The sequence below is a fragment of the Parasteatoda tepidariorum genome, chromosome 2 (genome assembly GCF_982258835.1).
Source record: "Parasteatoda tepidariorum strain Cologne lab strain chromosome 2, Ptep-v5.0, whole genome shotgun sequence".
Lineage (NCBI taxonomy): Eukaryota > Metazoa > Arthropoda > Arachnida > Araneae > Theridiidae > Parasteatoda > Parasteatoda tepidariorum.
The window spans coordinates 29,229,536-29,243,834 of NC_141756.1; the positions used below are offsets into that span (position 1 = coordinate 29,229,536).

Here is a 14,299-nt window from a genome sequence, read left to right on the forward strand (position 1 = left end):
TGTAGTTTCATTTATTTAAGAAATCTTGTTCATAGATGGCCATAACACTATATTATCCTCAATAAATTTTATTACTTACAATTTTCATCTTTGAAAGTTATTTTAGATTACATTTTTACGCCTTGAAAATATCAAAGACAAAGATAGGAAGTAATTTGAATATGAAAGTTTGCTCTGTATCAAAAATTAATCTAACTCTTAAAGTAAGACATGGTTTTAAAAAGCGGTTTGTTGGACTTAGCTTATTTGGTCTGGTCTCTGCTTTTTGCTCTGGTTAGTTAAATCCTATAGATTAGAAGAAAAACAAGGTTTTTTATCTTGTGGAAATAATTTAGATGTATATTTATAAATAGTGTGTGGACAAAAATATGACTTAAATGAATAGTGTGAATATTATTTTAACAAATCACAAATTTATTTATCACATTTGAGTATTTTTAAGACTAGTGTTTAACTGAATGATTGAAAAAGTACCTACATTTCATAACCACATTTATTTAATTCATTTAAAAAGGTATGCAAATGAATTCTTTGCAATTGCTTCCTAGTTCCAGAATATTTCCTAAAACAATTTTTGCTATAATTTTTTTTTGTCAGATTTTTTGCTTTTAGTTTCAAGTACTGGCGCCACATCTTTATTTTTCAGCTCAACATTTTGTGCTTTGTAACACATGACTTGATATATTTTACCTCTCACTAAATCAAATAAAGGCTCAAATTTCTGATCACCATATGATTTTTGGGTGATAAAATAAAAACAGAAAATAAGTTTTTTTATCACCATATTTTAAATACCATAGAAAGAGTGTGAGCCTCAATTACTGCCGATACTTAGCCTTAACTACTATGAAGTATCCAAGCTCGTCTCATGCTTTTTAAAAATGAGTTGTGGCTTACTTTTGAAAACCAAAAAATTTAATTTGAGCCTGGTATCCAGATGGGCTAACAGCTTTATTATATTGTATATATGTATGTCAAATAAATGCCCATGGAGTTTTGGTTTGTTAAATAAATAAAAAACTACATGTTGTCATTTAAAATTGACTATCACTACCTTAAAAAATCTATTTAACCTCATTGGCAAATCTCAAAAAGGTTCGTATGAAACTTTATCCCCAGTAAAACGAAAATTTTAATGATTTTTTTTTTTTTTTTTTTTTTTTTTTTTGCTTTAGATTTTTATTAGTTTGAACCAGTTATAAAAATAGTAAATCTTTTTTATTAACACTATTGAGAAATTCTAAAAAGTTGGTTGTAAGTATATTGCATTTCTTTCACTAAACCATAGTTACGTACATCATCACATCTCCATGTAAGCAAATAACAGCTAAATGGTGATAAAGAAAAAAAATTAATTATAACTTGATTATTCTTCATGAAAAATAGAATTTTACTAGATTTCACTATTTACTATAACACTTTTCAATCCTAATTTTGGGGAGAGAAAAAAGTTTAAAAAATAATATGTTGTTTTATTTAAAAAAATATTTCAAGATAGATAAATTACATTGTATTAAAGAAGAAAAAAAATTATAGCTGTTCTTTGTTCAATATCATAGTCTTTGCTGATCTATATAGCAGATGTTTTTTAGTAATAGTCATCTAACATTTATTTTTAGTGTTTTCTAAAGAACCAAATAAAGGAAATGCCTATGCCACTGCTTTTGGTAAACTTTTAGAAAAAAATGCTAGATTAAGTAACCTTATTGGTTCGGTTGCCAATGGAAGCATTTCTTGCTCTGCAGCAGCCATACGTTATGTAAGTATATTCAAATATTGGTTACTTTCATATTTCTGTACATTTTAGTTTTAATCATATTGTTATTACAATTAATACACTGTAATTCAAAGTGTGTTACAACTCAATTATTTTTTTGAGTAGCTGATCATTTTACCATTAATTTCATGATAATTATTCTTGATTGTTGTATACTTCCAAATGTAGGCTGATAAATTTTGGAAGAATTTCAAAGCTTAATTGGTTGGTACATAATCAAATCCTGTTTTGTAAATTCTTTTCGTTCAGTTGAACATTAGCTATAGATCGCTAAATATTTAAAAATGGCACATGTAAATTCGTAAAATAGCAATTGAAAATAAGATCCTAAAAATAACAGTTGAAAAGGAAACTCATAAATTCTCAATTAAACGAAAAAGTCAGTTAACTAAGATGGTTTATTAATGCAAAAGGGAATTCACAGATAAGCTTACATTCAGTACTTGTTTTTATTTCCTTTAACTCAATTTCTTGTTTACTCTTTTTTTTAAAAAAGACACTATTTTTATTTTAGAAAATCAAAGATGTGATAGTTTCTTGTGCCCTCTCTTAACAATTATATAGTTCCTGAGAATCAAAATTCAAAAATATCAGTTCAATTTCTCAAGATCTATTCAACTGATTTTGCTCATAATTTTGTATTATGTTATGTAAAATTACATTCTTTAAAATGATGTAAAAAATTGTATACCTTACAATTCTAAATTTTTTCAATAATTATTAAATAGAATAATAAAAAATACTACCACCTATATTTTGGGGGTGGAAAATCTGAATCTATATTTTATTCAGAAAGGATATATTTATTCATTCAGATATATTTATTCAGAGAAGATAAGCTTTTGCATCTGATTTTGTAACTTAAAATATCGCCTGCAGTAATTATCTAGCTTATTGGAGATCACCCCTTCGAACTAAGTTTGAACTCCTAGAATGAGAAAATCCGATCATTAGATTAATAGTTATTCAGGGTGGTCAATTTTTAATTTTGTGCACTGTACATTATAGACTAAACCAATCAAATTAAGTTGATTTAATGCAATGAATAGATAACACCTTAGTTGAATGAGTAGACTTGTTTTCTTTCACCTTTAGTGTTTGCGTTCTCAGAATCATTACTCAGGTGTATTGTGTTAGAATTTCGAATCGATATGAATCAAATTTATCCTGTACATTTTATGCCCATCGAAATCTGATGACTGCGTTCTTCATATGCTGCTAGAGTTTGAGTTGAAGCAGATTTTGTATCTTTCAATTTATTATTCTATTTTATTTTTTAGAAAGAAATATTGGAAGAAGTTAAGAATACTGAAAAAACTGAATTAACGAGTTTCGTTGCCCAAATGATAACATGTATTGTACCTATTATTGACAAAGAGTGCTTAAAACATCTGTTGACTTTTGTGGATAATTCATTCCAAGGAGATTGTTCTATTGAAGCTGATTTAGGTTTGGAAAATACATTTTTGAGAGGATTCGAATTGCTAAAGGTAAGTGGACCAGGGCTGATTGTGCTCCGGAAAAAATCCGGATTTCCGGATTTTTCGCTAACCGTGATCCGGAAGTTTCCGGAGATCGAAGATCCAGACGTTTCAAAAAATCCTTGATCACAAAAGTTTCTAGAAATCAAATTTTCAAAGGTGGAACTTAAAAACACAGCTTATTTTATTTGTCTGTAAGGGAGAGCCAGAAAGATACTTTATAAGCTTATATTCAAGATTAATATTCATTTTTTATCAGTAAATAGTTATAATCATAAACTCATGAAAGAAAGGCATATATGTAAATTTCAATTACTTCTCCAGGTCATCATAGGTATGTGTAAAATTTTAAATATATTTTAAGTAAACTAAGAAATATTGAGAAAAAGGAAAAAATCTTGTTTAAATTTTTTTCGATGTAAACTTTTTTTTTTTTACTCAAGAAATTTTCCGGAATTTTGTCTTGGACTCACAATCACCCCTGGTGGACTGTTGGCTAGAAAATGTTTTTAAATTATGCATTTTAAAAATTTATAATTAAGTTAAAGCTTAAATTAGTTTTCTTCTCGTGAATTATTATTTATTCTTTGCTGTTTTTAAGTCCCAAAGTTATGTTCAAATAATTAATTCTAAATAATTTTCGCATGTTTGCTTTTACATTCTCTGACATATATAGTTGTTTTTATTTAAAAATGTTTACATCTATATTATTTGGAGTACAAATTAGTTCCAACCGTTTTTTGTGGTTAAAAATGCATTTATTTTAGAACAAATTGAATTAACAGATTAATCAAAGTATTCTCCATCGCTGGCTACTACTTTTCCCCCCTCACAAGCAATTTTTGAATTCCATCTCGAAAAAATGTCTCATCTTTTAGGGCAATTCAAGTTAGGGGCCAATTTTCCATTTCTGCGAAAGAAGTGAACCGGTGACCTGGTGATCGTGCTGCATATATCGGAACATCCAGTAATCAGAAGGAGCAATGTCCGGCGAATGCGACAGGTGCAGTAAAATATCCCGCTTCAGCAGTTCCAAATTATTTTTGCGACATGAGGCCGAGTGTTATCATAGAGAAGAATAACTTTCTCATGCCTTTGCTCCTATTCTGGCCGTTTTTCTCGTAATGCACGGCTCAAACGGATCAATTGTAGCCTATCCCGATCACCAGTAATGGAATCGCCAGGTTGTAGCAACTCATAGTATACAACACCATTCCCTACATGATTTATCAGTTGGAGCATTGTCACCATCAACTTCTACAGGCATACAATACGCTTCAGCTTCACTTTTCTTCCAATTAAAGCAGAAACATAAAACCACCCACAAATGCTGCTCAGTTACCACAAAATTTGACTTATCCAACAAGTTTTTGTATGAAACTCAAAGCGATATGAACTGATTATTATTGACAGATGTCTAACCTCTAAGAAACTACCAAAACCAGCTTTCACTATGAATCATTCATAACAGCCAGAGCCATCTTTTGAAAATGGGCCAAGCTAATTTGTACTCTCAATATCTATGTGTTCCATTATTCTCTTATGTGATACCATCAACTCGAATGTTTATCTATTGGCAACATTTATTATTCATTTTGTTAGGTGGTCCTTTAGTAATAATTTATACAGTGTTAATAAATTAGTTGTATGTTCAATACTTATTTTGATTCATTTTGTTAGATTGTCATAAGCAATAGTTTAAGTAGTGTTGAATGGTAAGTTATATATTAAGTAATTATTTACAATAATTTTATGTTTTTACAAAAGTAAAAATTGGGTTACAAAGTAGTTTAGATTTGTTTTTGATGATTTTTAAACATGAATAGTGTTATGGTGCCTCATGCTTTCAAATCAATTATTGTTAACAGAGCTTGCCTTTTTCAATGCTGAAATATCCCGAACTCATATTTATGGTGGTTTGTGGAATTTAATGGTTGTTGACATATTTTAAATTATTACTAAAATTCAATGCTTAAAAAACTTTGAAATTATCTCTTTCCAGATTGTAAAAATAAAATAAAAAATTTGTTAATGTATTGTTTAAAAGTTAATTAAGGTGTTAAGATAAAAGGAAGACTTAAAACATTTAAATATAATTGTGCTGTGCGTTCATCTTGGTTGCCTTTAAAGTTAATATGTTGTACAAGAAACAAATATTTATTGCCCCTTTGCAGCTTATTAATGTACCAGTGAAACCACATGTTGTGTAAAACCACTATTAAATTAGCATAATATCGTGCCAAGTCTATATAGAACAAGTCTAACACCAAAACATTATATTACTCTTTAAAATAACATGCTTTATTAGCTTAACTAAAGTTCATTGCCTAATTGATAATAAAATGTCAGCATTTGCTTGTTTATTTATATGTAATTTTTTTTCTGAAAGCATTTTATTCACGACTCTCTTTATTTCCTCACAAATAAATTATAACAGACCATTTAATTAATGCTATAGCTATCGTCATGGGCCGTTTACTAATTCTGATTGCTTGTGAGTCCTCCAATAATATCTTGTCGCTCACTTGTGGATGGTTTGATTTCAGATATATTTCTTTATTTTTTTAATAATATACAGGGATATATTTTAGAAGATCCAACTGAAATCATAATCCTGGGATATGATCTTGGATATAAAGAATTTAATCAAGAAGATCATTGTTGGTAGCATAAATGTCAGCCTGAATTTGATCTAACAATCAAGAAGCTTTAAATAAAATTTTAGCTTTCATTGCCTGTAAAAGTTTACTCCCCATTTTCATTGTAAATGAGGGTTTACAAAAATCAACTAATACACACCAAAAATGTTTTGTAGAAGTAGTTATTGAAGTTAGAAATAACTCCTCATAGAGTTTGTCAATGTAAAGAAATTTGTATTTATTCTAATATAAACTTTTCTTAGGTGTTATCTTTATCGAATCCTGCTTTGTTTCAAGATGAAGAAACATTCAAACTTCTCATGTCGTATATTCGTGTTCAGAATGAGGAGGTGACTGTACCAGCCTTACAAATACTCTGCAACATCTGTAAAAATTTAACTGAAAATTATCTTGCCATGTATGAGTAAGTTTCACTCATCTTTATCATTATAATTATGGTTTATTTAGTAAACTTTATTGTAAAAATTGTTTGTTTTGTTTTTCTCTAGGCAACTTTCTCCCATACTGTTACAATATGCAGAATATGGGAAACCTATGCAAGCAAAGCATTCTGTGTTCCTTCTAAATAAAATTGTGCCAGAAAATTCAAGGGCTGAATTTTTTATGACCTTGATGCGAGTATGTGAACTAGTTTGTTTCTCTGTGTGTTTTGTAGAGTATATGCTATTGTTTGCTTTATAGCAAAATACTGCAGGCATGTGGAATTCCGCGAATCTCAAGACCGTTGATTTGAGAATTTCCGGGAATCAATAATTTAAATTTTGTTACCTACGCAAAAATGCTTTATCAAAAAATTTAGACGGTCCTTATCAACAGTTATCATTACTGATTTTTTGCATATTTCTTAAAATATTAATATTTTTAATAGAATATTATTTATTAAAACATGTGAATCTCGAACCGTGCATTTAATTAACCCTTTTTTTATGCACCTAATTGGTGTATTTATGAGGTAAACACTCTTGGTTTTATCGTCCATCCTTTTTTTCGTTATTGCTTTGGATTTCACAGTTTCTTAATTTCTTTTTCTTTTTGATGTGATGATAACTTGCAAAGTGCGAAAAGGAGAAATATGTAATTTTTTTTCAGTCTATATATTTTTTTATGTGTTAATGTTAGAAAAATGTATTAAAAAAATATTTCTGTTTTTAAATTTTATGAATCTGTACAAAAAGAAAAAAAAATTAAGTGCGGAAAAAAACTATGTCTAAAAAAAATTGAAAGTGTTCTTGTAATAATTTTTTTTTTAATTCTAAACTAATGGCAAATATATGTGTTTATAATAATATGTAAAAAATTAACTATTTTTTAACCATTACTTTATATTAACGTATTTTATAATAAGATGCAGTTGAAATATTAATAATAAAGTTTTTACCACCAGTTAAAGACCAGATAATATTAATAAAAGCAGTCTGAGAAAAGTCAGGGAATTTTTTTCTGAGTATTTGTCATCACCTGTGAAAAAGTATTGTTCACAATTTCTTATCTAACAAAAAAATTGCAATTGGTGGTAAATCTTACAAATTTCTCCTTTGTTTTACTTTCACATGAATTATGTCTAAATGTGTTAAATCTGGTATTCTAGAAGGTTACTACCTAAAAATGTCTCTGTTGAATGGATGTGTTTACTAGAAGAAATCAATTATAAAAAATTTAGTATTTTAGAATTGTTAATTGAAGTCGAAGCAATATTACCCATGATTCCCTATCCTCAATTTTTAAAAATACGAGTAGACTGTTGTTATTCACATTTATCTTGAATTTTCTCTTCGCTTTTAAATTAGTTGGAAATGGGTATAAACACTAACTTCTTATCTTAATTTAATTAAACATAATTTCATTTATATGATAAACTTACTGTTCCTAACTGCTAGTGCTTGACAATATTAGAAATATATCAAGTATAATTCATAATTTCATAAGGTTTTATGATGTTTTTTGATTTCATCTAATTTACTTTGTTTTGTGTTTACTGATAGAATGTTAAGATGTAGCATACTCTGTGATATTATTTGGACCAGGTATGTTTGTATTGCTGTATCAGTTACTAATTTTTTTTTTATCAAAATAAAATTTATAAACTCTCACAATAACATCATACTCAAGCACGCCTAATATAGAGTAAGCCTACATGCTTATTTATACACAGCTATCAACCAGAAAAGTCACAAATTTATGCAGTGTTTTGTTTGGCTAGAGCTTTGTAATTCAGGTCTTAGATACAAACTTAAAAATGGTTTGTAGTGTTTTGAAATTGTGTTCTAAGAAGTGATTGTTGAAAATTCTCTTTCAGACTCTACAGATTCATTTTACTCTCAAATCTCAACATTTTAAAACTGCTTTAGTTTCATCTGGTCATATTGCTCAAAACTGGCGTCATTTGTTCCCGTATCCAAAATTCAAAGACATGGTCACCTTCATCTTTTCAACTGTTCTTATACATGATGGCATAAGTATCATGCATGTCAGAGTAAGTACTCTGCTTATATTGTTTGTTTTTTGTTTTGTGAACTTGCATAATAAGTAAAACTTACCAAACACACACACATTTAAACTTTTAACGATTTTAAAGATAAGCAGGTTACTCACCTCTTATTTAATCCTAAAATTGTTGAAAAATTGAATGATAAATACTTAAATAAAATGAAATAAAATATAAAACCTTAGAAATCAGAAAAAGTAATGTGTCGAGAGTTGATAAAATTTTCTATATGGCATTTTGTTCATGAAAATAATGAGAAAATTTCTAATAAAAATTCATATTCCATTGCACAGTTACCAACTAATTGTTATTTATAATTTTTTTATTGCAAATTCTATTTTACTTCACTAATTTTTTTTCCTTCCAAATATGTTATGTTTTTTCATTGATATTAAAGACATTCAGTTTAATATTCTTTTATTTTTGCCATTTTTTGACTTTATAAGCAAATAAAATTTATGAAATTGATATTTTTTCTATCAACAAAGATTTTATGTCCCCCAAATTGGCATACAGGTAAAAATAATTTTCGGCAAGAACCAATTCAAAAATGTAACTTTTGTCAAAATATTGTTTTTAACTTATGTGTAATTCAGTGAATTTGCAAGGAATATGCTGTTTAGTAATTTATATCCTTCCTATTTGTAGTCTTAAATAATAATAATATTCACTCAAAGTATATATTTAAAAGAAAAGAGAAACCACTCATACCATTAAATGTTTTTTCCCAAAATTTCAGGATTATCCCCGAGGTGGTACTGCCCTGTGGGGCCCTTATGACAATCTCCCAGATGAATCAAAAGTGAAGGTATAATTTGCTTTATTTAAAAATACTATTTTACCTTGCATTTTTGGCCCATTATACTGATTTGTGATAATTTATATTTGAACTAAAATAAAACTGTGCAATGCAGTATAAACATCAATTATTTTTTAATTGCATCAACTTTACAATCTCTAAAGCATACCAAAATAGATAAATTTGTTTTAATGCTGTTATAATTTATTTATTTCAGGGTTCCCACGGGTCAGGGAGAACAGGGAAAACCTGGAATTGTCAGGGAATTTTATTTCAACTATAAAAATCAGGGAAAGTTGCAATTTTTTTACAAAAACCTGGAAAATTCCTTCATTATACCTGGAAGAAAAATCAGTCTTAAAATTGTCAGTAACAGTACTAAGTTGTTGAAATTCAAGTTAAATACTTCTAACATCTATTACAATTATTTATTGTAAAAATTTCACATTTTAGACAAACTGAAATGCTTCCTTCCTCATAAAATATTAGTTTTACATAGAAAATCTAATACTTGGCATTGCAAATAAGGGAATCAAAATTTTCGGATGAAAAATTTTGTTGCATAGATGAAATATGGTATTGATTTTCATTGAAATTTACCTGATATACTTGGAAAAGACGGGGAATTTTTTTTCTGAAATTGAGTACCCTGAGTTTTTCTGAATTGGGAACCCTATAATTTATTTTGTAAATAATAAGTACTTATGTGCATATTTTTGTGTTTTAAATCAATTGTATTTAAAAATCATTTTAAAACATTAATCTGCATCAGATTTACATATTGCCATATTTATTTGGTAAGTTAAGCGATAAGTCGAATCATCTATATAACACAAAATATCTAGGTTTGCATTTTAAAGATCTTTTACTGTAGAGTACTATTGAATGTTTTATGCTTATTTTTCTGTGTTTTGATGACAAATTCATATTATTTACTATTATTGAATGATTCAGTAAGAAAAAAATCATATGGTGGGCATTTTTATAAATAGATTGAAGGTATGAAGTGTATTGTTCGATGGCTTACTGGAAAAGAAAAATTTGTGAAACCCACAATAACTACTTTTAGATGTTTGTCAACATATATTGAAAATAGTGGTGATCTAACTGAACAAAGACATAACTTGTGAGTATTTAAATATATGTATGATATGTTTAAAGATGTATATTTAATTTTAGCTGTTAAATGCATGTATTTCTTACTATATATAAAAATCTAATGATGCTGTTGTAGTTTTCCATTGTTGTCAATGCATTTTTATTGGTTGGAAAATTGCGTAGGATCCAGTTTTCCCTTATTAATTTTCTTATTGGTTTGGTTGTCATCAGCATAAAATTTATATAAGTCATAAAGTTATTGTTTTCCTATAAATATTTTTTTCCCTAATTTAAAGGTTAAAAAAAAACGCAGAGCTATAAGCGATAAGCAGAGAGCTCGCCACACTTAACTATACTCAATAAAGGTTAAAATTACCTGTACTGTTATTACGTTTTTGATTTTGTTTGATTTCTAAAGTAAAGAGTTTAGGAGGATTGTTTTTATTATTATTAGAGTAATGTAATTCTATGTTACATTTTAAGATAAAGTAATTTAAATCAGTGTTTGATCTTATTAATCGTTTTTAGAATTATCCTTTTTTGATTCAAATTATGTTAATATATTATTATGAATTATGGTTAAAGAGATTCGTTAGTGAGATTTAGAACTTAACTTTTAGCTTCGTGCACAAAGTGATGAATGCAAAAATTGTATTTAAAATATATCCATTTGTTTGGGAATCAAAAATATTAAATTACAGTTGTGAAACCACCAAATTTGTTATAACAATATACTTTTAATTTTAAATGTTATCTCAAAAAATGATCACTTAAAAATAATTTTTATGATCAATTATAGATCTTAATAGTATCATAAGGAAAATTTTTAGACATGCAAAGTTGAGGCACAAGTGTTCTTTTTAGTACATTTTTAATTAAATAATTTTAACTGTTTTATGCCAAGAAGCAATCTATTATTACAAAGCAATCATCACGGTTGATGAACGTCAACGAACAGGGGGCTTAGCCTCCTAGTAAATGTATGTTGACCTTTTCTATTATGACAATGTATAGAAAAAATGTAATATTTTCTCCCCTCTTTTTAGGCCCATGGAAAACTCATGGTTGAGATTGAGTGCTGCTTGCCGTATGCTTAAACTGTGTCATGTTCCCGATTATGCTGTTGCCCTTAGCCTAAAACAGTTTCAAATCCTTGGTTATGTTTTAAATGTAAGACTACATTTGTTCCTTTTTTATATAATCTTATTCCATTGCTCATTCCATGCCTCAAAAAACCAATCAGCTGAAGGATTTGGAATTTCCGGATTTTTGAAATTTACAAATATCAGACAGTTAATTTAAATCAATAGAATTGTCGAGATTCTATTTTACCATGATTAAATAATTGAATTATCTTTAGAATAGTAACTATTCTTTCCATGAGATGTGGAGTCGAAAGTGGAAATATTCCTAGTCCAGACTTTTCTAAGAGTTTGACTCTGACTTATATTCTATTTTAGAAAAGTATTAATATCCGACAAGTATTAATATCCGATAAGTAATTCTTAATTACAAATTATATGTTTCTACTTTTTTTTTGTGGGATTAAAGTAAAAAGCAATTTATTTAAAATTTCATTTTGTATTAATAACATAACAATTAAAAAAATGAATTTTAAAAAATAATTTGAAATTGTGGAAAATCATTATAAGAAAAGAACTGCATATCGATATCACACATTCTCACATGTAAAAATGTGTATGACAAAAAATTGTTAAGTGTATTTTTATTAACTAAAAAATTTTTTCAAATTATACATTAAACTGACTCTAAACTAAAATAAATTAAAGTAAAGCATATTTTTTTAAGTAATTTGCTAAATAGATTTTGTTTTAGAATTGAAAGGTACCTTATTAATGATTCATTTATTAATATGGATTCTTCAATAATTACAATAATTTTTTGTGTTATTTTATGATTATTAAGCATAGGCACAAAAAACGTACAATTGTGATTAGTTAAGTTTTTGATAAGTGTTAATTTAAATAATAGTCACAATATTCATGCAAATAATATTTTTGTATGAATAGTTTTTCTATTATCAAAAAAAAAAAAAAAAAAACTTCCCTCTTTTTATTTACAGGACTTTGAACTAATCAGAGTAGCATAAATTTTTTTAACATTGACTTCACACCCCTGCTTCCTTCAGTTTAAAAGTTGTGTGTGTTTCCTTTAAAATATTTAAGATGGTTGTAACATTTTGAGTTCTTGATCTTTCTTTTTTTTTCAAGTGATGCATAATTAAGTTTGTAAACAATGTTATATTATTCTTGTTAAAAGTTTATGTGTTAAATCTTATGATCAGGAGATTAATCTTTTCTTACTTATTTCTTCAGTTTTGGACATTAGATTTTTGGATATTTTGAATTTTATCCCTTTGAATTATCATCTATTGTTCAGTATTATTCAGTTTTTGGTGTCTTTATTAAATGTTTTTATTTATTTATTATCTTTTTTTTTTTCAGGATCCTTGCCCAGAAGTCTGTGATATCTTTGCCAAAAAGCTGAATAAAGCCTTGTATCTCTTTAAATTACCACTTCAGTTTTTAGCTGTTTTTGCCTTGGGAGGGTTAAATGAAAGAAAGGAGTTTAAAGCCAATATTAAAAACTATCTAGAATATAATATTGAAAAGCGTCGGCAAAAGCTGAGAGAGAAGGCTGTTACTCAAGGTTAGTTGAATTTCTATAAAAATTTAAATAATACCCTCCAGTTGTTTCTATTTATTAAAATTCCTCTGGGTCATATGTAGAGTAAGTGAAAATGAATGCTTTAATTTCACAAGAGAAATAGGCAAAATGTAATAAAGGTATTCATTAAAAATCATGCAGGAGTAGCAAGCTTTGAATGTATTCTTCACAAATATTTGTTATGTGCTCTTTTTGTTGTACAGCAGGCAACAAGTGACAGAATAGTGGCGACACAGTGATTTTTCTTTTCTGCAAAATTATATTTAAAAGATACCTTTATCGCGCATAGGAAGGGAAAGAAATGTTTTTGATTTTTATATTCTCATTTGAGAAATAAAAGTTTGGCAATGGCTGGCTTTAGCAAGATTTCAAGTGGATAATGTTTATTAAAAAGAAAAACATTCATTCCAAAATCATGAAAGTTTAAAGGAACGTTTATTTCAGAAATCATGTTCTTTCCTTTCATTTTCTTTTTAACAGACAGCATCTTTTACATTTTATGATGGTGAATTGGAGATTTTGTTATAAATTCAAATTTATAGCAAAATAGTTAATCAATACAATATATTTTCTCCTTTTTTTATAAATTTAGTTGAGTAAAATCTATCGAATATTTTTAATGTATTATGCATAGGAAAATTTTAAATTGCGCTTTTTAGTCTTTATTTTATCGCTCACTGCTCACTTTGGTTGAATCAAATCTATCGAATATTTTTAATATATTACTCATAGGAAAACTTTGAATTCTGCTTTTTAGCCTTTATTTTATTGCTCACTACTCACATTGATTCCATCGTAAATATTATGTAGTGTTTTGATCATTTCTTTTTGGCAATTATTGCCACAAATTTTCACTTTTTTTAAAAAATAAATCCCTGTTCCTAATTGTTGCTCAGTTACTATTATTGATGTTCTCGTTATTTTTTATTATTATGACCTGCGAAGTTCGAATTGCGGATTAAAAAAATCACTCTTTAACACGCCCGGTTTGTACTAATATCATCATTGATCCATGTAGTGTTTCAATCGTTCCTTCGACTGTTAGTGCTAAGAATTTTCAACGTTTTTTTTTTTAAAGAAATCCTTGATGATTTTTTTAAGCAATTTTATCATCCGCAAAATTCAAATCGCTTATTTGATACTTTACTTTTTTAATGCGACGATTTCATCATTTTTTTTAACTTTTCAATTGTTATTTGCTAGAGCTACCAATTTTCACCGATTTTTAAAATTCCGGTTATTTCTCAGTTGATAAAATTTCTACATGTAAAATTTGAATCACGCATTTAAATTATCACTCTCTGATGCAAA

General features: G+C 27.6%; 1 protein-coding gene across 7 annotated transcripts in view; it reads left to right on the forward strand.

The window, feature by feature from the left end:
* The window catches only part of LOC107453953 (sister chromatid cohesion protein PDS5 homolog A), a 57,117-nt gene that overhangs the window by 18,916 nt on the left and 23,902 nt on the right, over positions 1–14,299 (forward strand). For 6 of the 7 annotated variants that reach the window (XM_087157105.1, XM_087157102.1, XM_087157104.1 and 3 more), the window contains 9 exons: positions 1,620–1,759; positions 3,058–3,267; positions 6,161–6,321; positions 6,407–6,536; positions 8,215–8,391; positions 9,143–9,211; positions 10,195–10,328; positions 11,347–11,470; positions 12,766–12,970. In XM_087157105.1, the coding sequence (XP_087013231.1) occupies positions 1,620–1,759; positions 3,058–3,267; positions 6,161–6,321; positions 6,407–6,536; positions 8,215–8,391; positions 9,143–9,211; positions 10,195–10,328; positions 11,347–11,470; positions 12,766–12,970 (1,350 nt within the window). The remainder of the gene's footprint in view (positions 1–1,619; positions 1,760–3,057; positions 3,268–6,160; positions 6,322–6,406; positions 6,537–8,214; positions 8,392–9,142; positions 9,212–10,194; positions 10,329–11,346; positions 11,471–12,765; positions 12,971–14,299) is intronic. The other variant, XM_087157106.1, reaches the window with a different exon arrangement.